This window comes from Eublepharis macularius, chromosome 8 (genome assembly GCF_028583425.1).
Source record: "Eublepharis macularius isolate TG4126 chromosome 8, MPM_Emac_v1.0, whole genome shotgun sequence".
NCBI lineage: Eukaryota > Metazoa > Chordata > Lepidosauria > Squamata > Eublepharidae > Eublepharis > Eublepharis macularius.
This window is the reverse complement of record NC_072797.1, coordinates 110,676,724-110,702,600: the sequence shown is the minus strand read 5'-3', so window position 1 is coordinate 110,702,600 and position 25,877 is coordinate 110,676,724. Positions and strand designations below refer to the sequence as shown.

General features: G+C 39.6%; 1 protein-coding gene across 2 annotated transcripts in view; it reads right to left on the bottom strand.

The window, feature by feature from the left end:
• Positions 1-10,849: 10,849 nt before the first annotated feature.
• CCDC171 (coiled-coil domain containing 171) overlaps positions 10,850-25,877 on the bottom strand; it is a 249,297-nt gene continuing 234,269 nt past the window's right edge. For both annotated transcript variants that reach the window (XM_054986128.1, XM_054986129.1), the window contains exon 24: positions 10,850-12,825. In XM_054986128.1, coding sequence (XP_054842103.1) covers positions 12,607-12,825 — 219 coding nt within the window. In that variant the 3' untranslated portion in view covers positions 10,850-12,606. The remainder of the gene's footprint in view (positions 12,826-25,877) is intronic.

Sequence of the window (25,877 nt, the reverse complement as noted above, 5' to 3'; positions counted from 1 at the left end):
TTTATAGTGCAATTCTTTCTGGCTAGGAGGAAGACTTCAGACACTTTTTCAAATAACCCCAGCTGTTTAATCTGTACCCTTCGGAGTCCTGCTGTGTGTGTACGTGAGAGAGAAATACTTTGGTTGAAATAGGAGAATGCTTTGGATTCAGCTTGGCCTTTCCATGGCAGAAGAGGAGGACTCATTTCCTTTATAGAGAGTGGCATTGCATGGCTCATGAACCTTTATTCTTTCTTAGTTTGGACAGGAACTTCTCACAGGGGACTGTCAGAGGAAAATGCACACAAATTCATTTTTACAAAATTAGATCTGCTAACTTGCCCATTTAACTTTACTTATGCAGCAAAGTGGCAGCATTTGATCTTAATTTATAGCAAACAGATCGGTCTAGGCTTTACTCGAAAGGTTTTATTCATCACCTCTTTTTAAAATTTACTCTTAGTGACAATCTAAAACTAGATCAGTCAGGGTGTTCTCCCTTAGGTTTTAAGTAATTTGTTTGGAATACCAACAAATCTAATATCCCAATAGTAATGTCCATTGATCTCCCTACCTTTCCTGGTGTAGAGACTAACCAATCAGTCAAGTACACAAGCACAACCCCCCTTGCATAAATACTCAGAAAACATCATGGCAGAATCAACAGGGCTAGAAAAGCTTTTATTCCAGGGGAACAATGAACAATACAAATTGAACCAACCATTTTCAGGTTTCTTAAGTATAATAGATCTCTTGACTTTGGGAATTACCAGTCTTTTCTGTTTTAAAAAAAGTTCATTTACATATGTTGGCTTTGTGCTTTAAAAAAACCACATAAATATTACTTTGGTTTTGATTACATCACTATAATGAAAAAATGATGTATCCAAAGAAGCACACACATTCAAGTATTGGTGCCCAAATTGCGTGCCTGGACACTCTGAGCCACATCATGAAAAATCAAGACACCATGTTGTGTGTATCTATCACACTATTTCCCTTAGAGCAGACAGGGAATAATTTTGCAGCATTGATACCCATCCAATTAATAGATGGGAAGCAGCATCACCTTACAGAGCAAGGATGCAAAAAATTCCCTGATATAGTTTTGTGCTTCACTTGACAGATGTAAGAATTCCCAGAAGCATCACCATTGCTCAGACTCCATGGCCCCACCCCTTAGCTCATTTACCAAAGAAGAGGGGAGGATGCTAAGAATGAAAAGCACTGCCCCAGGATTGCAAGAAAGAAAGCTGCCATTGTTGGGTTATTATTGCGTTCCTAAATTCCAATGGAATCCTGTTGCACTTTTATTGGACGTCTTACGCTGTCTGACTACATGTTTTAAATATTTTGTAAGCCACCATGAGTTTCAGCAAGTAAATAATAATTTAAGTACTGTCAAGTCACAAGCGACTTGTGGCAACTCTTCATGGGGTTTTCAAGGCAAGAGATGAGCAGAGGTGGTTTGCCATTGTCTTCCTCTGCATAGCAACCCCTGGACTTTGATGGCTGTTGTGGATTTTCCAGGCTGTATCACCGTAGTCTTGGCACTGTAGTTCCTGACGTTTTGCCATCTACTTCCTGAGTAGATATAAATTACCTGCTAACATCTTCTCCACAGTTTGACACTGAGAGATCTCTGTCTTTCAGTGCTACACCTCTGAAGATGCCAGTCACAGCTGCTGGCGAAACATCAGGAACTACAATGCCAAGACCACGGCGATACAGCCCAGAAAATCCACAACAACCATCGTTCTCCGGCCGTGAAAGCTTTCAACAACCCTGGACTTCCTTGGTGGTCTCTCATCCAAATACTAATCATGCCCAACCCTGCTATAGCTTCCAAGCTCTGAACAGCTCAGGCTAACCTGGGCTATTCAAGCGGTTTTTCAGCAAGAAAGGTGGGATATAAAAAATAATAAAGATGTTGTATGTTAATACAACCAACTTTATTTCACATGGAATTGTAAATGAGGCTACCAGATTATTTTAAACTATCCCTAAAGGTTTCATTGTGGAAATATTCTTCAGTCAAGACCATTCAGTCCAGTGGCGCCCTTTCACAATGAAGGTTTTTTGCACCATTACTTTACCCTTGTCTGATGAAGGAAAGAACTGGCCGGCATCAGGGGCTGGCTTCCAGTGATGCATGAGAGGCAAAGAACATATATTTAGCACAGTGCAAGCTGTACCGCAACAGTTACAGCAACACATATAATTTTAATATAGTTAACCAAATAATGTGCCAATGAAACAATGGATGATAAAAAGATATGGCTCACATGATTTTATTCAATTTGGTTTTGAAATAATATCAAAAGAATAGTGCTGAGCCTTGCAGACAAGGAAAAGATAGTAGGGATTCATTTTGCACAGAGAGTGAGGAATAATTTTATTGGTTCCACTTAAACAAGGTTTCTTGCACACGTGGATATTTTACGTGGGATTCAATCTATTGTAAGTCTGCAAAGATGATCTCCCCTTAGGCAACTATTCACAAAATAAATCCAAAGGGGTAGCCTTGTTTGTCTGTTGCAGCAAAATTAAACAAGATTTCAGTATCATCTTAAGGTAAGAAGAACCTTACTGGATCAGACCAGTGGTCCATCTAGTTCAGCAATCTCTTTCACACGTTGGTCAACCAGTTGCCCTGGAAGGCCAACAAACAGGGCATGGAGATCAAGGGCTTCCCCTGATAGTGCCTCATACCACTAGTATTACCTCTGGATGTGGGGGTTCCATTTAGTCATTGGGGCTAGAAACCACATATGAACCTATCCACCACACATCTGTTTAATCCCCTTTAAAATCTATCTATCATATTAGTCACCTTCTAGGGATGCCAGTCTCCCGGTAGGGGCAGGGGATCTCCTGCTCCCACACTCCACCCCCCTGCTTACCTGGCGGGTGGGGGGAGAATGCACCTCTCAGGCTGCTGCATAGTGTGGGAGTGCTGCCGCACTCTGCAGTGGCCTGATTCACCCCCTGGGGAGCATGGGAACGCTCCAAGAGCAACCTGTGACCCACACAATGATATCCCTTCCTGGAAGTGACATGATTGTGCATGTGGAAATAAGGAAAGGAGAAGGTAGGAGCCAGGCCCCAGATCTCCCTTGGGGGGGGGGTCAGGGGAAATAGCAACCCTATCACCATCACATGCCCTTTATGTTCTTAAAGAATTGGTTCAGCCTAAGTTTTAATAAGTCAGTGGTCACTTCATCAAATGTCTGTCAGTCTTTAAGGTGTACTGGACTTCTTACACAAACTTTCTGGGAATGCCAATGGAAATCACACTCTTCCTTCATTACCTCACTGCCTCTTTGTAGAGGTAGTAGAGAACCCCAGTGTTAGGGCTAGTAAAAACTTTGCATGTTTTTCAATATAATAGGAAGTCACTGATTAAATTCACAATATGATATCTCCTATTTGTGGCATATATCCAATCCACAACTGTGTATGTATTTAAACAGACTTAAAACAGTCATCACCCAATTTTGTATATGTATTTATGTCATTTATAGTACACCTTTCTCATTGAGACTCAAGGTGGATTACATGGTGTGAGATTAGCACAGTCAATATCAAGGACATTTCAATAAACAATGCAATAGGGTATATAAATGCAAATTCGCAAAGATATAATGTCAGCAAAAATCCAACATAGAGTAAAAGAAATGCTGAAACAGACATAACCAATTCTAAGACTGACATATTAAACAACATAAAACTACCAAGTAGGATTATACTTAAAGCAATAGATAGTACATATTAACACATACTTAAAGCAACAGGCAGTACGTAATACAACAGAAAGTACATAGTAGTGAAATTTATGGTCCCTATCTCTTTAGAGAAGCATCTCTTTGAGACCACTTTCTTACAGTACAACCCTCCTATCTGAGTAGAAAGCCCTCTTGAATAATTCAGTTTTGCATTGTTTGTGGAAAGCCAAGAGAGTGGAAACTTTCCTGACCTCTTTAGGTAGGCCATTCCATAAGGTGGGCTACCACTGAGAATGCACATGTACAGGCAGCAGTTGATTCTGCCCATGTGCAGGTGACACCTGCAGGAGACCCAGTTCAAATGAGTGAAGCTGCCATGAAGGATCATAGGGAGAGAGGCAGTCCCATAGGTATGCTGGACCAAGGCGGTGAATAGCTTTATATGTGATAGCCAATATCTTGAACTGAGCCCAGTAACTGATTTGTAGCCAGTGGAGTGACTGCAGAATGGGAATAATAACCGAGCTGCAGCATTCTGTACCAACTGGAGTCTCTGAGTTGACGTAGACAGGAGACCTATGTACAGCGCATCACAATAGTCAAAGCTTGATGTTACCATTGCATGGATCCTGGCCAGATTGGCAGTGTCAAGGTAGGCCATCTTCCAGCTTAGAGTGAGGTTGTAGAAACCATTTTTTGCAGCTGTCTTAATTTGCTTTTCTAGCAGTAGCACTGGATCCAGTATAACATCCAGTATAACTGAGTCTGCAAGGGTCAGACAAACGCCATCATAAGTCAGGAGTGAAATTTCCTTTAAGATCTCCACCTTCCTATCCAGAATCACTTCTGATTGTTTGGGTTCAGTTTTAGTTTTTTCACTTGCAGCCATTTGATCGCAGCTGTCAGGCAGTGATCCAAGATTTCTACTTCCTGTGGTGATTTGGATAATGAGATATAGAGTTGGATGTCATCTGCATATTGACGGCATCCCACTCCATAGCTGCAAATGAGTTCTAAAAGCTTTACATAGAGGTTGAATAACATGGGAGATAAAATTGCACGTTGTGGAACCCTGCAAGTTAATTCCCATTCTGGAGATAGCTGATCTCCAACAGCAACCCTTTGAGTCCATTCCATGAGAAATTATTTAAACCAGTCAAAGGCGTATTCTTTGGATGACCACTTCTGTCTCCAAATGCCTCAACAAGATGGCATGTTCTACTGTGTCAATGGCTGCAGATAGATCCAGGAGGAGCAATAACAAGACATGGCCTTTGTCTATATTCAGACAGAGATCATCTGCTAATGCTACTAGAGCTGTCTCTGTCCCATGACCTAGTTTGAATCCAGACTGGAAAGGGTTCAAAACACCAGAATTATCTAAGAAGACCTGGAGTTGGTCAGCTACTCCGTCCTCTCTCAATCACTTTGCCAAGAAAAGGTAGATTAGAGACTGGGAGATAACCAACTATGTCATTTTTGTCTAGGAATGTTTTTTTAATTAGTGGATAACTGCCTATTTGAGCAGCTGGGGGAATACGCCCTGAGTTAGTGATTGATTTACAATAGACCTCAGTGGTTCATTTATGTGGTCCTTACTTGATTTTAACAACCAAGATGGGCAAGGATCCAGTGCACAAGTAGTGGCTTTCACAGATGCCAGGATATTGTTGAGATCCCTCATTGTAATTGGTTCAAAGCGGTCCATACATGAGCCAGATGGTGTATTAAGCATTTCATCCATCTCATCTGTATTACAGCTAGCATCTAAATTAGAGTGAGTTCATACTATTTTATCAGCACAAAACTGTGCAAAGGCCTCACAGGTAATTCTGTTCTTGAGAATGTAAAGGTTCAGATTTAGAAGTTAGAAGATGTTGAGATACCTTGAACAACTGGGATGGTTGTGAACTAGCTAAAGCAATGGTTGCTAAGAAAAAAATTTCTTTGCTGCTTTCATTTCTGCTTCATAGGTCCTCTAATGGGTTCTGTAGCATGCTTTATCAATTCCAGTGCAAGTTTTCCATCAGCAGCTTTCTAGGCATCTTCCAATCCTCCTTAGGTCACCCAACGCTGTAGTAAACTACAGGGCAGGCTTCTATCCCAAGGGCTGGAGGGATTGGCAAGGAACAATGTTGTCAATAGCTTCAAGGAGCTTTGTGTTTCAAGTTCCTACTGCAGCCTCAATAGAACATGTTTCTGAAATTCTAAAATCCCCCAAGGCATTTTGGAATCTAGAAGGATCCATGAGCTATGTGGGTGAATCATTTTAACTGCCCCCCTTTCTGTGGGGTGTTGGGATATAGATAAGATGCTTTTGCAACCCTTCTCATTCATTGTCCAGTCATCTCAGAACTTTGTTTCTTAATCAAATGTAAATTGCTTCTTGGCAGAAGCTGACAAAAAAAAAGAGAGGTTATTTTCTGAAAGAAAAACAAGATGAAAAGCTGCAGGCATGTCCTAAGGCACGCTCAGAAAAACTACAGGAACTCATTCCTGTATTCTCTTGGACTTCTAAATTTGCTATGCACTTCGCCAAGTTTATTTATTTATGTAGAAAACACACCCATCACTGAGCCTCAGTAGAGCAACCAAACATAAAAAATGAACTCTACCCACAAACTCTCACAGTACTTTAAAAGACAGACTGTAATAACTCAAAACTTTCTTTGTGTTCATGGAAGCTTGGATTCCAACAATAGCACCAATGCACTTGATAATATCATCATGCAGCTCCATTCAGGAAAGTGCACAAATGCAGCCTGCCAACTGGAAAGCCAGTTTGGTGTAGTGGTTAAGAGCAGCAGGACTCTGATCTAGAGAACCGGGTTTGATTCCCTACTCCTCCACTTTAAGGCAGCTGAGTGACCTTGGGTCAGTCACAGCTCTCTCAGATCTTTCTTAACCCCAACCACCTCACAAGGAGATTGTTGTGAGGATAACAACACACTTTGTAAACCGCTCTGAGTGGGTATTAAGTTGTCCTGAAGGGCGGTATATAAATCAAATATTATTGCACTGACTAGGGACGCTTGTAGTTGCCAGAAGCTGAGAGCCTGTGTCAGAAGCACTATGAATGAGTGGATTGAATAGATAAGGGAATGAATAATTTCTTAATATTGTTGTCATATATTGATTTCTATTGTGTACGAAGCTTATTTTATTTTCAAATAAAATAAAAATAAATGAATGAGTGGAATGTCTAGAACTGATTCATATGAGAGATACGTTGTGCAACGTCTCAAAATGCAAGGTGCTAGAACAATGTTATGTATTTCCTTATCAAAGTAGGAGAATTTTTCTTCTATCCTTCTACATCCTGTACTATCACATCAAATTTTATCCCACCTGTCCTCCAAGAAGCTTGGGTTGGTGTAACTTGGGACGCACCCCCCCCCCATTTTTTTCCACTCAGTAAGCCAGTATAGTAGGTTAGGGTGTGAGCAGTTCACCCAAAGTCACTCAAAGAGCTTGAGAGTCGAGATTGGAACTTGAGTCTCCCAGGTCATAATATGATACTCTGGCTTTTCATCTTTTGAATTCTTTATGAAATAACCAGTGCTTCCTTGGCCGAATTATTAAACACTGTGGGACAGCTAGAGCATGTTGGGATAGAATTTCCATATTCAAAAATCCATGCACATGTTGGTAGAAAGCAAGCATGGAAGCCAAATCCAAGAGAGCCATTTTTATTGTTTGTAACAATACAGGTCTACAGAGAAAGGAGGAAATTTGTGGAAGTTGCTTCCCCGCCCCTCACTGCACAAATTGATATGCTAATCTGCCAGAGAAACTACATGATTAAATAATGCAAACATCTCTGATCTTATGTAAGAATCTGAATGAATGACTAAAAGCAGACATTAAAGATAGAAAAATGATGCTGACCAATTTTTAATTACAGTTTATTACATGTTTCAGTCATGTTATATGAGAAAATTAAAACATCCTTTCTGCCTTGGACAAAGGAAAATACAAAGCTGAATCAGAGGATTCTTGGTTTTAAAAAAAATTGTTGGTTTCTTTAAAAATAGTTACTATCTTCCACTTTAAACTAGACACATTTTCAGAGGTAAACTAATAGTGTTTCTAGCAAATGTGAACATGATAGATGAACTGTAGAAGAAAAAGTAAATGGCAGCGAATAAGCTGTAGGAGGAAAAAGTTCACCACCACAACCGAAGATGTTTCTTGGCTGTTCATCATCAGAAGGTGGTTCTAAATGTACTCCATTTCATCTTATGCATTTTTTACATGCAGTGCATTTTGAATGATGGAATACATAAGCTACAGTGCTGTCACACAACAAAAACAACATATTCCGGAACACTTTTCTTGCCAAAAAAGGATTGAATAAATATTTTTGTCCAAATTATAACTCAACCAAACCATCGTTTATATTAAGTGCATGAATATTCCTAATAACTATGATATTAAAACTGATATACACCACCTGGGACTGCATTATACTGATTCAGACCATTGGTCCATCAAGGGCTAGTTTGTCTACTCAGACTAGCAGCTGCTCTTCACAGTCTCAGGTAGAGCTTTTTCACATCGCCTATCCAATCCCTTTTATGGGAGATGCTGGGGACTGATCTTCTGTATGCCAAGCAGATGCTCTACCACTCAGCCACAGGCCTCAGGGGGAGAGGGGTTGCAGCTGCATAAGGTGACCCAATGCACATGTGGTATTCCATAATGGACCAACACAGTGAAAAGAAGACAACATCATTCATTCTTGTATTTAAGGGGCTGGACAGGGAAACAGCCCTAGTTCTTCACCAGCACTAGAAACGATTCATTATCGATAAAGTGGATTACTGGTTAAAACAAATAAATTACAAGGAAAGAAAGAGAAGGATCAGTACCTACAGTCACACGATCTAGGAGTTTAATTTGAGGAAAGGAAAATATTAGAACAGAAACTAGAAAAGGAATGAAACGTTATATAAGCACGGCTGGCCAAAGGTTTTTCCTGACTGATTTATGTGTTACATTTTCCTCCTTCCTTCAAGGAGTTCTGGGTGGTATATGTGGTTTCCTCACATTTTATCTTCCAATATGCCTGTAAAGTAGATGAAGCTGAGAGTGACTGGCCCAAGGTGTGGGTTTGAACCTGTATTGCTTTGTTCATCCTCTAACCATGACTTTACAGGCACTCACTAATCTTAAGGGCACTTTCTAGTGCTTCCACTTACCAACAGGATATGGTGTTAAGTCTAGTAGTTTACTACCAACACTGGAGGATGAAGAGAGACAAAAGTTAGTTGTTCCAACAGTGGAATGGTTGATAGTTCCAAACAATGATTTGGTATAATATATAAATGAGCTTAGAAGCACCTCAGGCTTATGTACTCCCTTCTCCTCTGAGGTGCATGAGTTAACTAGTAACTTTCTGGCTTTTGGTAAAAAAATAACTTCTGGATCAGGCAACTTTGCTCTGTGCTAGCAATCTACAGCCTGGGCCTGGTTTGCAATCTCGGTATGCAGGGCAAGAGCAAATCACAGTTTACCTATTTGGATATAAGTCCAAACTGTAATGTATTGGAGCCAGAAGGAAACTATTTCATGACACGTAAAAGCAATAAGAGAGTCCAAACTCAAAGCTTCCTCCAAGACTAATTCTCATTATTTGGCATAACATCTAAACCGTGTTCGAGTCAGCCAAGGTCTAGAAAAATGAATCTGCTGATATCGGAGGAGAATATAGTATCATGCCAGGGTAGGCGGACCCCAAAATTCACATTTGTAGGTACATCAATGTTGAGCTTACACATTCATTTTCACAGAGATTTCTAAACACATGGTAAGAAAGCTTGGCAGTTCTACTGGGAATCAAATGGTTTCTACTCAGATAGGAGGGCTAAATTGTAGGGAGGTGGTCTCAAAGAGAGGCTTCACTAACGAGTTAGGGACCATAGACTTCTCCACTATGTTGCTTATGCTTTGTTTCAGTATTCCTTCAACTCTGTATTGGACTTTTGCTAATGCTATGTCTTTGTAAACTTGCATTTATGGCATTGTTTATTGAAATGTCCTTAATATTGACTGTACTAATCTCACACTATGCAATCTGCCTTGAGTCTCAGTGAGAAAGGTGGACTATAAATAAATAAATAGTATTTTTAATGCCTTCACCACTATTCCAAAAGATAAATTCATGGTTTCATTATATCAGGATACAGTATCCAACTGTGTGCTAAATACAGTATGCAAAAAAAAGTGTGCATGACTGAAATCATGTCACATAAAACATGAGGATTTGTATACTCATTCACAGTTGCTGTATTACCAATTTATGCCTTCAATCATCATATGGGATTTTAAAAAATGACTGTGAAGAACACAGAGTCTGTAATCTCTATGAATAGTAAGGAGGTTCTCATATCCAAGTATTCCTACTGAATGAGATCTAACCCGGAGAACTTTATTCCCTTTGAAAACACAGTGATAATGATTTAGGATTGCTGCCCTAGCACCTCTTCAACAATGTAGCTGTAAAAGGGTTTACAACATATAACTCAGATATTTTTCAATATCCATGGTTTTCTTTCTGACCTTTTTTGAGGGCAGCAGTTTTGACTACATTGAATTGTAAAAGCCAGATTTCACAATTCTGAAAGTATTATGGCTGATTTTTACCTGTAGTACAGTTATTCCTATTCATCATTTACAAACTTCTACTTATTGTTCTTTGTCAAGGAGGACAAACAAATCAAAATTACTCTAATTCCCCAAAGGTAACAACGTCAAAATCACTGTAATGCATCCCTGCTCCTTTAAATGAAAAATTATGACTTATTAATACGGTTATAAGGAATTGACCACAATAATCTTTTAAAGACACTTTTGATATTGCCAATTGTCTGTATAGTAAAAGGTAAAATTCTGACTATAGGGTATTAAAACCTTATTAATGACATTAATAGCTTTAGTTCACTTCTTTTAGAACAGCAAAAAACAAAACTAGTCATACAAGTGGAAAAGAGAACTGATCTTGATATTTTCAGTATTTTTTGTAGTAGCAACAAGTATAGCAGAAACAAATCCTTTATTCCAAAACTTTGTCTTAAATAATCCAGAGAAATCACACCATGAAAAGAGAGAAATTTCTTTTACTGCTTTGTTCATTTGAACGTGTATACAGTTGCTATTGCACATGTGAAACCACTTTTAGAAATGAAGTATTTCAAGTAATACTTGAAATTTTCTGACGTTCTACAGAGTGGTTTTCAAGTACATATCTTGGAAATCTGCATGATTTTACTTATAATGATGTGTATTACATATGCAAATTTTTTCTTCTAGGGCAAGGAGAACAAAGATAAATGTTAGTCGTCAGGACCCTTGGAATCAAACACTGTTCTTATCAAAGCACAAGAAATTACAAATTCTACAAAGCACGATGTTATTTTTAATGTATCCTTGATCCATAATGAGAAGCAATCTAACATATAGATTTTGTATTCAATATCCCTGTCAAAAACTACATCACACATCAAATGTTAATGGCACTGGGGAGTTGGGGTGATTAATACCATAACAAATGGTATATATTACAAGTTTTCTTTTGTTCTTTACTCACAATGACGCATACTGGCTAAGATTTAACCTTTAAGGGTTAAAGAGTTTAATCAATGTCAATGTCTGATCTTCTAAAGGCGATAAAGAACAGTCTGTCTAGCGATACCCAACAGAACATCACTTTGTCAAGCCACAAAGCACCCAAAAGCTTGTCAAGTAAGTTACCAGAAACCTCTTTGTGGTTAGAACTCAGCTCCTTCCTGCTTGACCTATTATTTGATATTTGACCACTTGGTTGCAAGACACTTGCTCTTTCCAGCTGAAATGTCACTGGGGCATCTTGTCAGCTCCCCGACATCTCGGCCTGACATACAATTTTACTTTTGTGTGCTACAAGGCAGAAAATGCAGGGCAATGGCCTTGCTTTAAATTCTGTCAGCATCAAAGATGGGCGTCACTCTTGGGTCCTACCAACACAACAACAAAAATAAAAGGAGCTTATTTTGAAGGTCAAAACAGCCATTACTTTAAAGTCTTGCAGCTCAAACTAAATATATTACCTGCAATGTTGGTTTGGGAACTGCCCTTATAAAAGTACATAAACATATCATCTAAAATTTCTCCCAGAACAATGGTTTCTACTTCCTTATCAAATGCAGCCTTTGCTAAAAGGGTGAGTTTGTGGCGCCTGCAGGGACCAGATTCAGCACTTAACTTGTTCAAAATGGGCAAGTGGTATCATGTAGCTTTACAAGGAGCAACCTGACCTTCTCACATTGACCAGGAGTGACATTATTGTGCAGGAGGAGAAGCAGTCACATCATTTCTGTTTTGCACAACCTGCTTAAAGTTTGCAACTAAATGCTTGTCTTCAGTTGAGCTGACAAGAGAGAAGAGGGGGCTCAGTGAACCATGGCAGGGCTGCCATGAAATGACAGGAATCATTGGCATACATTTCAAATAGCTCTCTCAATCCCATTAAAGTATTGCAGCCCTGTTTTAAAATAGACAAGTATGAAACAACTTTGATAGATAGAGACCAAAATGGCTTATTGATTTTTTTAAAAGTCTGAGGAAAATTACCCAAAATGTGTCATTCTTTAACATTTAAAAATATATTACATAAAAATGAGCTTCCATGATAAATAAAACTTTTTTTTTTAAATGGACTGTTTCACTATGCTGAAAGTATGAAGCAAAGGAACATATGTACAAGGCCCCCCTCCTACTTAAAACCATCACACTGAATAAATGCAAAATTAATGTCACAAAAATGCAGAGACACTGAGCCAGAATTCAATGTATAAAGGCATACTAATAAAATAGGATTTAATTAGGGGTTTTTTACCACTTAAAAATACCACATAATAAAAACTTAACAACCATTTTGCATTGCTCGTTTGGTGCTAGCTGTGATATTTAGGGTAGCGGAGTAAGATGAAGAAGCCTGAGAATGGGGTCTGTTGTATGCCAAAGGAAAAGATGCCTCATAATCCGACTCAGCCTTCAGCGGCAAAAAATCCAGGACGCCACTCTGGTCAAACTGGGATGCTGGTCTTGAAGCTGCAGGAATGTTTGTACTGTTCCGTGAATCCTAGAAAAAAAGTTTTAAGAAGAAAACACACTCAAAATTCATCAAGGATCAATAAAGAAAATAATAGCTATGGTTTCAGACATGCTAGCATTCTGTAAGTGATAGGAAGGAACCAATGAAACAGACTTAAACTTCATTGATTTCAACAGGACTTAAGCATGATGTGCATTAGATTCCAGCTATTATCAACTTTTATAAATATACCCCCTCCCCAATACTTCTAATGATATATTTGCCCTACCTTTCAAATGTGAAAACAAAGTAAGAACTAGATATGCCAATTTTACAATCCAACAAGTCTGAGAGCATGGTTTATAGTAGACATCAGCACAAACAGAAAAAACAAACAAACAAACAAACATGGTGTTTGTTGTTCTTGGCCATCCACGAACAATGAACAACGAACGCTGACAAACACTGATGAACACGATCCTGTCACAAACATGTTCATTGTTCGTTGTTCGTGGGGGCCAGCAGGCTCTCCTCCAGCCATCAAGATCCCTACTGCACAACTCCCAGAAACCCTACCTGAGCAGGCAGCAGGAAAGGTACCAATAATAAATAATAGCTTGGCCCCAGAACCTGGCAGCAGCCCTGGAATCTGAAGAGGTAGATCCCTATCCCACTACACAAAGAAAATTCAAGCTCCAATGCACTCATCCTGTCTCTCTAACAGCAGCTATCTCTCCCTGAAAGCCAGAGCTGGGAGCCCCCCTCCCTCCTGGTTTTTTCCTCTTGTAACAAATTTGGAGCTCCAGTCCACACTTGGAAGAAAGACCTGCCTATCAAGCTAAATTGGGCTTAGATTGGGGTTTCCAGGGCAACAGCGGGAGTTCAGACAATCCCTGCCTGAGTTGCCATGGGAATTGATTGCAGGTGCCAGACTGTCTGGCTTGACGAACAGCAACGAACGAGGCTTGCAACAACCACCTGTTCGTTTAGAATGGGGCTCATGAACAGCTTGTTCGTGAACAGCGGATTGGGCTGTTTGTGGTTTTTTTTTAGTTCGTATTGCTGTTCGTGCCCATCTCTAGTTTAGAATATGAAGTGTTGTATGGTAAAGAAAAATCTAGATATCAGTTTTAAGTAGTTTTCCCCATTTTCAATCTGCATGATATTAAGGGTAGCTGGTAACTATATTTCCCTGGAATGGAAACTGGTATTGCAGAATTAATGGCTTTGCTATCATTGAATGCATCTCCTCTCCTGATTATCTATGGAGCCATATAAAACTGAGCCCATGTCATAGTTTTGGATTATAAGGTAGCTGAGCACACTACCTATAAGATTTTACAGAAGTATAATTCCTGTTTAATAAAATCTAGAAATCCAGCTTTTGGGGGCACAGCAATATGTAGTAATGATATGTTCCACTGATAAAACAAGCAAATAAATCAGAAAGGATAGTTAAATAATACATAGCAGGAATCTACTGGGGTGGGGGAAGACACCCACTATTGCAACCAAGAAAATGTTATATAAAATGCTACCTGCTATAGAAAAATAGGATGGGGTCAAAATGCCACCCAAAAGCTCATGGTTTGCATTTGGTGGATTTTAAGTCTACCAAATACAGGATTACATGTGGGGGGGGGAGTAAAAGTTGCTATAAGGAAATATTTGTAATTCTGCTACTGTGTGCTTGAGGGTTTTTTTTTTTAGTTTCCCCTCTCCGCGTTCCCATTACAGCTACTGGGAGAAGGGGGAAAAAAAATCAATGACTGCATCTAACACCTAGTTCAGCAATTTTCTTTGATGTTGGTTCTTTGATTTCCTGATACACCACAAGCTATCTTGTAGTCGGCTGCAATCATCAAGACCTTTAAGACCCACCAATATGGTAGTAAGTTCAAATGGTTATCCCAAAGAGATATTTAAAAAGCAGTAGTACAGTCAGTTTTACAAAGAGTTTGGATTATGAAGAGAAGTTAAACAACAGAACATTTATCTTCAGTACTATTGGATTTTAGCTGCACTATATACAGTTTATTGTTGACCCAGGTAATGTAAAACTTCATTGTATTTATTAATAACCATGTTCATTTCAGATTTTTACACATTTTAGATGACACCTAGCCCATTATAATTATCAGTATATTTACACAGGATATAATAAAAAAACCAAGTTAGGTTTTACTGGCTTACTTCAAACTAAAACCATATGAACTCGCATTAAAAAAATTCACACTGTATTTTAGATTGTGCTGAAGCGGGAAGATAAATGCGTCATTTTAAAGAGAATCTTCTCGCCTAAATAAATGCAGTAAACAAAATGGTTGCAAAGGAGAGCTCATTTTACATATTTATTTATTTATTTGTTAGCACCCCTCCCCCCATTATCATGCTTGTCATTCTGGTTAAAAATAATTTACGTTGCTCACATTTTTCTTTTCCTCGAGAACTATCCTTTTTTTTTCTCTTTCTTTCAAAGAAAACAACTGCAAAATCCCAAGTAAGGAGATGAGAAATCAGGTTCCCTTGGAGAGTTGCACAAAAATGTATGAAACTTAATGATTGGCAGCTAGTCAATAGAGTGTTACAGGAAAATGCTTCTGTGTTTGGTGGAGGTGATAGTGGAGGGGGTCAGTCCTGTTTCAGTTCTCAGGACCACTCCAAACCTCATAGGAAACTAATATAGAATAACATCTAACTACCAGAATGGAAATTAAATTACTACATAGCCTTGTCTGATGTAGTGGGAAGACCTCTTGCTGCTATTCATTTGAACCTAAATAAGAATACATATTTAAAGCAAATCTGGGGGAAAAAACAAGAATAAATTAAACAGGTTCTTTCATAGCTTATAAGATTGTATAGCTTTCTACAATGTAAACGTAGTAGACACAGAAATAACCTGAGCAATGGGAAGAGCACATCAGCCAACAGTCTTTTGATGTATGTGAGTGAAGGTCTTGGAACTCCTGTATTTTTTTAAATGTTTGTTGTTAGCTACCCTGTCATAAAGGGTGGTGGTGTTAGGTAAAAATCTTTCAAATAAACAAATATAAAATATGTCTTCTATGCACAGGATTTTTTCCACAACATTTCCACTTCAATTTGGCAAATTTAAAAATTGTCACACTTATATGAGAAGTATTGGAACACCAAGGAGAATCTGGACTGTAAACATGTGTTGAGATTATTTTTTTAAAGGAAGTGATTTATTTGATATAAAAGCCTCAGTATTATATCCAATAAAATAAAACCAAAATTTAAGGTATGATGCACTTCACAATATATACTGAAAATGTTTATAAAACGTCATAATTTAGCCTTATTTTTCAGTGTTTCATTCCACACTTTGAAATAATATCCAAAACTGTAGTTTAAAATATGAAAAAAATGCTGTCTGAAGGAAAACCTTAACTAGAACCACCATATTTTATAAGCAACAAGATATTTCAAAAAGACAAATCTGTTAAAACTAGTAAATACAAAATAAATATTCAGAACATGCATGGAAGAGAATGTAGTTGGAAGTGATATTGGGTCTAAAGCTGTAATTGGATTAGCGTATCAGGCCTTGAATTTTATGAAATTCACTCATAAACTTAAAAAATGAGAAAGAAATGAATGAGTATTAAGGTAATGTGAGAGTGGAAATTCAACATAGATAGCATAAGGGTCCAGGGATCTTCAACCAGAGTCTCCAACAAGGCTTCCACGCTACCTTACCAGGATATCTTGGAAGCACGGAAACTACTTGTCTGAATAGTATGGCATTACAATGCTACTCACCATAGTGGTTTCAGTGGTGTACAGAAATTTTATTCAGTTGGGATCATGTGATATGGAACTGTTTTATGAGTAAAGATGCCAACTCCAGGTTTAGATATTTGGGGGTGAAGCCTAGGGAGGGCAGTATCCTCAATGGGGCATAATGCCATACTACCCTCACAAAACAGTCATTTTCCATAGGGGGATTGATCTCTGTTGTCTGGAGATGAGTCATGGAAGATCTCCAGGTCCCACCTGGAGGTTGGCAGCCCTATTTATTAAACTGCAAAGTAGGAGCAGCTTCTCGCTCTGAGTCGCTCTACACAAGATATCTTACAGAGAGATGCTCAAGTGACTTACTTTCTGTGCGGTCTTATATTCAAGTGTACTCTGTCTCCCTAGCAGTGCATGTGTATCCACAATGGGAGAACAAGTGTAAGATCTTTCACTTGAGCGTCCTCGGGTAAGATGTCTTGTATAGAGAGAGACTCTGTGAAGGCTGAATGATCGTGGACTGCTAGGTCCCTTACTGGACTGCTAGCTTGCTTACTACCGACTTGCTTCGAACTCTACATTACGGTGTCTAACACAGAAAGTTCTTTTAATTGAAGTCTCCATATGAGAGATAGCTAACTTCTCAAGGCCAAGCAGCAGCCAAAAATAAAATGCTTCGCTCTTATAAATCATTTTGCACACCAACAATTTAGAATTAAATTTTTATGAAGAGATTAAAGATTTGCAACAGGCACTATACATTTTTCACTTACGAGCACTTAGGACAGGCTTACCTGGACCCCACATTAAAACTCTTGCTGTCAGATACAACAATGCAAATGACTGCCAATCCATATAATTTAAAAACCAAGAAAAACACTGAGCAACCTAACAGTTTCTAAACATTTTTTCATTACTTTTTAATTTTCTCCTATGCCTTTTAACCTTTTCGAAAGCTACAGATTCGGTAATAATCTGGGAACCATAATAATAACCCACATTTCCTCTTATCCTATCATTCAGTGATAGCATTTTATATAATCTTTGGAATTATTGTTGTATTTATAGTCCTCCTTTCTCTCTGAGATCCAAGATGGATTACATAGTGTAAATGAATACAATTAGAGATGGGCATGAACAGGGAAAGTGCTGAACCACACGGTTCATGGCCTTTCATGAACCACCATGAACTTGCCCTGGTTTGTGAAAATGTCACTTCTGGGGGAGCAGAGGGTCTGTAGAATAGGTGTGTGTGTTTCCAGTCCCCCCCTTTCAAATGCGAGCTGCTTTTCAGCTGATGGGAGGAGGATCCCGCATCAGCTGAAAAAAGCTTCCAGCATTTCAAAGCATTAACACTTTTTTTTGCATGGCAAGAAATGTTGCTGCTTTCAAACACCTGCCACTCTCCTTTTCCCAGGGAGCTAAAATGAAGTAAGGGTCATAAGGCTGCTTCTCTGTTGGCTTCCTTCCTCCTGGGTATGCAAGCAGGAATGATTCCTAATGTTGCTGCTTATTCCCCGCTGGCTTTAAAAGCCAGGAAAGGGTTAAATGGCTGCTTTTCACTTCCTCCTTTGTGGTATGCACTTTCTCTCTCTCTTTTTTCCAAAGGCAAGAATGGGTTGTCATGTTGTCACATTGTAACATTAACGTTACTGCACATTCCTCCTGTTTTTAAAAACAAAAAGAAGGTTAAATGGCTGTTTTTCCCTTCCTCCTTTGGGGTATGCACATGCTCTTTTTTTTTCCAAAGGCAAAATTGGGTTGTAATGTTGTAACATAGTAACATTGTAATGTTACTACAGATACTTCCTGGCTTTAAAAGCCAGGAAAAGATTAAGTGGTTGCTTTTCCCTCCCTCCCAGGCATGTTTCTGGCTTTGCCAAAGAGAAAAAAACTCAAGCGTTCTGCACAGCCCTTTGGAAACAAAGTGGCAGGGAAGCTGCCGGGAGGGGGGATGAAGCAGCAGCATTTTAACCCTTTCCTGGCTTGGCTTTAAAAAAAATAAGAGTGGAACACGCACAAAAATTATATGTTTCCCCCCAGAACTCCGCCACCAATTGCCTCTTCAGTGGGCAGGGGACAGCCCAATCAGCAAATACTGGGGGGGGAGGGTTCCAACACTGCAATGGTACTAGGCCTGCTCAAAGTTTTTTTTTTTAAGTGTGACATTAACTGCAAAGCCTTGAAAACCTGAAACTGTACCAAGGCTTCACACAAGAAAAGTGTTGCTGCTTTCAAATGCCAGCAGCTTTTTTCGGCTGAAATGTGGCCGGGTGCACACCTCTACTGCAGAAAGCCCATCCCTGGTTGCTTAGAAAACTGATTGATCAGTGCCAGGCTGTTTACAGTGATGAACCGAATAACGATCCAAACAAACCAGCCTAAAGTTTGTTGTAGTTTGTCAGAAATGGGTTCTAATGAACTGTCGATTTGTGAATCACGAACTGAACCCAGTTCGTGATGAACTTTGGTTTGTTTTTCGGTTCGTGCCCATCTCTAAATACAATATAATCAACAGCTAGGATATTCATACAGCAAAAATACAATAAGATCAACAGTTAAGATATTTGGTTAAAACAGATACAATAGAGTATGATAGCAGCAAATTTGAAAACTAGCATAAAGTCGAACACAGAGACGAAACCTTTCTGAATTAAAGCATAAGTAATTAACATATTTTAGCAACATCAAACTACCCAGTAGGAGGGTATCAAGTTCATCAGACAGCACTCAATAGCCTGGTCTACAGTCCCTGTCCCTTACCAAGGTTTCTCTTTGAGTTATTTCTTATGATACAGCCTCATAATTTGAGTAGAAAGCCCTCCTGAAAAATTCAGTTGTGCATAGTTTGGGGAAAGCCAGGAGAGTAGGAGCTTCTCTAGCCTCCTTGGGCAGGCCACCCATAAGGTGGAGGCTAGCACGTTGAAAGTGCGTGTAACTTTGACTTAGCTTACCAGCAGGGTGGTATCTACAGAAGGCCTGTTCTCATAAGCGAAGCTGCTCTGAAGGAACATAGGGAGAGAGGAGGTCCCATAGGTATGTTGGGCCAAGGCCATGAACAGCTCTGTATGTGATAGCCAATATGGAGAGAACTGGTTGCACAGAGGCTTAGGCCATAAAGGGCTTTGAATATAATAACCACGACCTTGAATTAAGCCCTATAACTGATGGATAGTTAATGGAGTGACTACAGAATAGGAGAGATATGTATGTTCTGTTTAGCTCCTGAAAGAAAATGAGCTGCAGTGTTCTGCATCAGCTAGAGTCTCTAAGTTGACTTTGAGGGGAGATCTATCTAGAATGAATTATAGTAGTCTACTCTTGATGTTACCATGGCGTGAACCCAGATGGCCATATCAGCTGTGTTAAGATAGGGGACCATCTTCCAGCTAGTCTGAGTTGGGAGAGGAACTTTTTTACTGCTGCATTTATTTGCTTCTTTAGCAGCAGTGCTGGATCCAATATAACCCCTAAGCTTTTCACAGAGTCAGTCAGGGTCAATTGAACATCAAAGGTCAGAAGCACAAAGTCCTTCAAGATTTCTGCTTTTCTAACCAGCATCACTTCTGTCTTTTCCTGGTTCAATTTCAATTTATTTGCTTTCTGTCAAGCAGCAACTTAGTACCTCTACAGCATCATCAGGGGATTTGGGTATCATCTGCATATTGATGGCATCCAATATCATAGCTATGAATAAGTTCTCCTAAAAGCTTTACATCGGGGTTAAATAACATGGGGGACAAGATTGTGCCTTGTGGAACCTCACAAGATATTTCTTATATTGAGGATAGCTGGTCCCTTGATACCTACGTCTGCCTGCAAACACGTCAAAAGGATGGCATTGTCTACTGTTTTGAAGGCTGCAGATAGATCCAGGAAGAGCAACAATAAACCATGGCCTTTGTCGACATTCTGGCAAAAGTCATCTACTAGAGCCGGCTACATACTATAGCCTGGCCTAAAACCAGACTGAAAGGAGTCCAAAGCACAAGATTTGTCCAAGAAGGCCTGGAGATGATCAGCTACTGTGCTTGAACCAGTGAAGGTTCAGATTTAGGAGTTAAAAGATGTTGAGATATCTTAAAGAGTTGGAATGGAAATAAACCAGCTGATGCAATGGTTGCAGAAAAACAACATTTTTTGCTGCTATCACCATGACTTCATAAGACTTCCAATGGGCTCTTTAGCGTGCTCTATCAAATTCAACACGAGTTTTCCACCAATTCCTTTCTAGACATCTTATGCCCTCTGTGGTGAACAATAGGGCTGGCTTCCACTGCAAGGGTGGGAGAGGTCGGTGTAGAGCAATCTTGTAGACAATTTCAAGGAGCTTCACATTCCATGCTTCCACTGCTGCTTTAACTGAGTCTGTGTTTGAAATTCTAAAATCTTCCAAAGGATTTCGAAATCCAGAAGTATCCATTAGCCTTTATGGGTGGATCATTTCAGCTGGTCCTCCCATTTTGTGGAACATCAGTGTCATATTCACCCTTGACTTCACCAGGTAATGGTCAGTCCATGGTTCAGGCTGAATATCCAATCCCAAAAGAAGACTTTCCTTCAAAGACTCAGAACAAACGATTAAATCCAAAGTCAGGCTTTTTTCATGCATGAGAGAGAGGCCTAGGGCTGCCAAGGAAGCTATGAAGTCCTGGGCTGGCCCTAACATGGAACATTCAGCATGGATGCTGAAGTCACCCAGCACTATCAGTCTAGAACTATCAGTCAAGAACATCTCTGCCAACTCCCAAAGGGTGCTTACTGGGGAACTAGGTGTCCAGTAAACAAGCACAATACCCAATTTATTCTTAATCCTCAATGTAAGGAGCATACAGTCAATGCCTGGTATAGTTTGTACCAGGTGTTAGCTTGAAAGAAAGAGGACTGATTTTACAGCTTAATGAAATTATATATCTATATCTATCTGTCGATCGACCGACCAACAGATAGATATAGATATATGTGCATACATAATCACAACCAGCAATTAGTCAGTGTACAAGGCTCTACTGCCCAGTGGACAGAGCCATCTCGAAAGATACAAAGGGGTTGGTACAGTAGGGTACCAACCTCTCCATCACTTACGGTACCCTCAGTCAGCTCTGCAATCAGCCACATTTCTCATATCTGCACCCCCAAAGCAGTTACCAATCCCATTCCATATGTAGGAATGAGGGTAGCAGGGAAGGGAGACTGTATAGGAAAGCAGAAACAGCTGGAAAAAAAATGAAAAGACTGTAAAGATGCAAGAGAAAGGGCAAACAAGCTTAGTAACCGAGGTTTCACCATTCTCTGGATGGCAGTTCTTAGGCAGAGAAGACTTCTAGCTGGCAGGTTGTTCCTCTGAAAAAGCTCTTGGAGGCTCCTAAAAGCAGCTCTGGACCCCATTGGATCAGACTGCAACGCCTGATGAAGTTGCATAGACTTTTTAAAGCAATATTCACACTTAATCTTCTCCCTGTATTTCTTTTTGCTTGATGGATATTGAAAGGAAAGGGGTTACCCAAGAAAGCAGGACGTGGATGGGCCAGAAAGCAGCCCTTCCAGAGCTGTCGCCTAGAACAATTGACTAAAGAGCTAGTTCCTCACAGTGAGACTGAACCCAAGTTAATCTACTACTAGAGAGGACACCAAATAGCTATTAGGTTGGCAGGGGGAGGAAAAGTTGATCTCTGAATTTTGGAATGATGTCCCATGACAACTTTGGGCAAGCAGAAAAACCAACACATCAAGCAAAGACGGGGAGGGTCGAACCTTTTCCCCTTGCGGTTCTAGTTCTGTCTAGGCATGGAGGTTTTTATATAAAGAAACCTTCAGAGCTGGAATCCAGCGTCTGCAGTCTGAAGTGGTGCAGTCCATTCCACCAGGCCAGGGCTTACTCTCTTGCGTAGAGAAGCCCTTTGCAGCAAACTTTCCTACCAATTTTGAATATTTAGTATTATATATAGATTCTCTTCCAATTGCTACCTTCAGTTCTATTAACATGCACTAACAAATAGGAAATAAAAGGAGATTTTGCAAGCTCTGTGGTTGGCTCCCACTTGAACAGCCTGTACAGGAAGATTGTCCCTGTACTTCTTAGTCAACATCTTTGGCTGTCAGATTTGGAACTCCTTTATAGGGATGGTGTGTCTGTCTATTGAGTTTCCAGCAGCCTAATTTTCACTAGGCTCCTGGAGCCTGATGCAGATCTGTGCTCTGGCAGAAGGAGGGGGAAAGGGGCACAGTGAGTGAGAGAGGGAAACCATATTTACATTCACTTTGCCAAACATTAGCATCTTTTTGTCCAATCATTTGAATTCAGAAGGGTTAGGAGAAAACAGCTTAGAGAACAAGGGTTGACACATACAGTGTGAAATTTTAAAGGTGCTTGAATGCAATGAGGGAGAAAGTGAGACTGAGCCATTTTTCAGCTCCCTAACTGCACTGCAGCCTGCATGAACTTTGTGACAGGTCTCTGTCTCTCAGCCACACTCGAGTAGCTTTTGCTGACATTCAGCTGTCAGACAGCATCCCTTTACCATGCCCCTAACATGCTCTACAGCTTCACCCAATTAACTTGCTTTCACTTGACAATGCAGCAAAAAGCTTCATAATAGGTGGTCAAGGTGCACGGTGCCTGCCTGCCCTCTAACTGCTCACGCACAGCAAGATGCTTAACTACCGTCTCCTTCTTGCCAGTTTGCTCAGAAGTGGTGCGACTATGATTTAGTCATCCCGTTTTTGCTAAACTGTGCAGGGAAATCTGGGATTCAGCAAAATCCACATTCTCATGTGCGTTTTATTTTAAAGAAAGTGGGGAATCCAAATCTGATTGGCAGAAGCAGGAGGCTTAAAGTATACAAGACAGTTAAATCTTTGTAAAAGATATATTATATTAGATAGGCAGCCAAAACAAAAATATAGTTTACAAGTAATAATTTCTAACAGTAACATTTTATGATACAGGGAATGAGTAGGCTCAATTAAGGTGTCTTTATGATCCAGCATTCTTACATTAGAAAAATCGTTAGACATTTAGATGATTAACTCTATTACATACTCTGTCAAAAGGCAGGCAGAATTTTAAAATTAAAAATTGAGTATAGATAAAATGGCATTAATTAAAAAAGTAAATTAACTGTACATCTTTTGAGGATATCAGGAACAAGTTTTTAGTTCTCTGTTATAAAAGAATGGTTCTGAACTCAATATCACTATGGTATTTTACTTTATATTTTGTAATATCTAGACAATCCCCTCATTTTAACAGGGTTAACTGGACATAGGTATATAATTCTATACATTATGGAGGCATAGGAGTCTATAGATGAAAGCATATAGATCCATGTACTATGGAAGCAATTAAAAAGGCAAATCATATACCTGCAGCAGTTTCATTAGAATGAAGTATTGAACCAAAAAGTATGCAAGTCAAGATATTGGAGAAAAATGCTTCTTTATTCTGGGCATTTTAGCAAAATGGTCCTGAGAAAGCAAAAACCAGTTGGCTTTGAGCTAGCTAATCAGAAAGTGTGTATATCTTTTGTCTCCTGTGGGAGGCAAAAATGGTTCCTTGTCTATTTCAAAAGGGGAAACTGCCTAAGCCACAGGTCCTTGCTAGAACTTTTGCAAAGACAGGCACAGAAGCAACAGCTATAATTCCTCTTTTTAAAAGCGAACACACGGAAGGACAGGTAAGGAGGTCTTGGGACTGCATGCAGGGCTTTTTTTCAGCTGGAATGTGGGGGAATGGAGTTCCAGAACCTCTTGAAAATGGTCACATGGCTGGTGGCCCCGCCCCCTGATCTCCAGACAGAGGGGAGTTTAGATTGCCCTCTGCACTGCTCCAGCGGCACGGAGGGCAATCTAAACTCCCCTCTGTCTGGAGATCAGGGGGCAGGGCCACCAGCCAGGTGACCATTTTCGCCAAGGGCGATTTAAATTTTAAAGAACTCCCCCCCCCTCGTTCCAGCTGACCCAAAGTGACATCATTGTGTGGTCCTGGGAGCATGCACGCACTTTGCACGCGCGCATGTGGTACCAGGCGCACCAGCTCCCGCCAAGAGTTGCCCCCTGTGCTGGCAACCCATTGCGTTCCACCACCTCTTTTCCCAGAAAAAAAGCCCTGACTGCATGTGCAAACTGCTGCAAGTCACAGCTAATTATTGAGCACTGACTTGTTAGTCAAGAAAGATGTTCTACAATATGTGGGACTGTGGGTTGCAGAGGCCAGTACTGCAAGATTATGTACCACATACATTATAATCCTAAACACAAGGACACAAAAGATCAAGGCACTTTCATTGCTCAAATAGGAAATGTTTACTTCACATCTGAATTTTACAATCTCTTTAGAGAAAAAGAACAACCGTAGTTACACTCTACCCTAGATAAAAAGCTATAGTGCATAGATGACCCTTCTTGATGTAATGGCAATCTGGAGTTTGCAAAAGAAGTGACCTGGTAGGATTTCAGATACCCTCCCAGTAGTTGTTCAAAGACTAGATTTTTTAATGCAAATTCAGAATGTTGAAGTTTGCCTGTCTTTAATCTAGCAAGCAATTCAATGGATACCAAAAGACAAAATGGTTTTTAATCTGAGATAGTTCTACATTCAGTCAATTGCTGCTTTACAAAAGTCATTCAAGAAATGAGAAACAATGAAAATTATAAAGTCCAGTATTGTTTTGTCCTATGCGAATTACCTTGAAGGTTAACAGCAAGAACTGCTTAATGGCAAGAGATTTCATTTAATGCTGTAGAAGGAGTGTGGTGTGTGTGTGTGTGTGTGTGTGTGTGTGTATGTGAATTTTTAACTCACTACGGAACACTTGAGAATGCTGTCAAACATAAAAAGATTTCTGCAAAAAATATACTTTGTTTGATTCAGATTTTATACACAGAAAGGCTTTTGGTCTGGACAGGCTCTCCTTCCTACTGCAAATAGTACAAGATTAATACCAATTACTTGTAAATTGTTTAAAATCATAAGTAAGTCAGAAAAAATAATTTATTTTGAGAACAGTGCTTAGAAAAAGATACGTGAACAACCAAAAGGGGAAAAGGTCATATTTTAGACTCAATTTCAGGTGATGTCTAATATGTAAGCAAGCTTCAAATATAGTTAACTAGACAAGAAAACCAGCTTATCAGTTATAAACATCTTCAATATGGGTAAGTTAGGGTTACAGCTTCCATTGTTTCTGGTCTCATTTATATACACATATTCTTCTGGCTGACTTAAACAAAATACTAATAATTAGTTTAACAAGAACCACACACATTCTGCTCTATAGACTGGTACCTACTCTGGAATATCACTTTTCCTGAAGCTGGCAGTACAAACTGAATGGAACTAA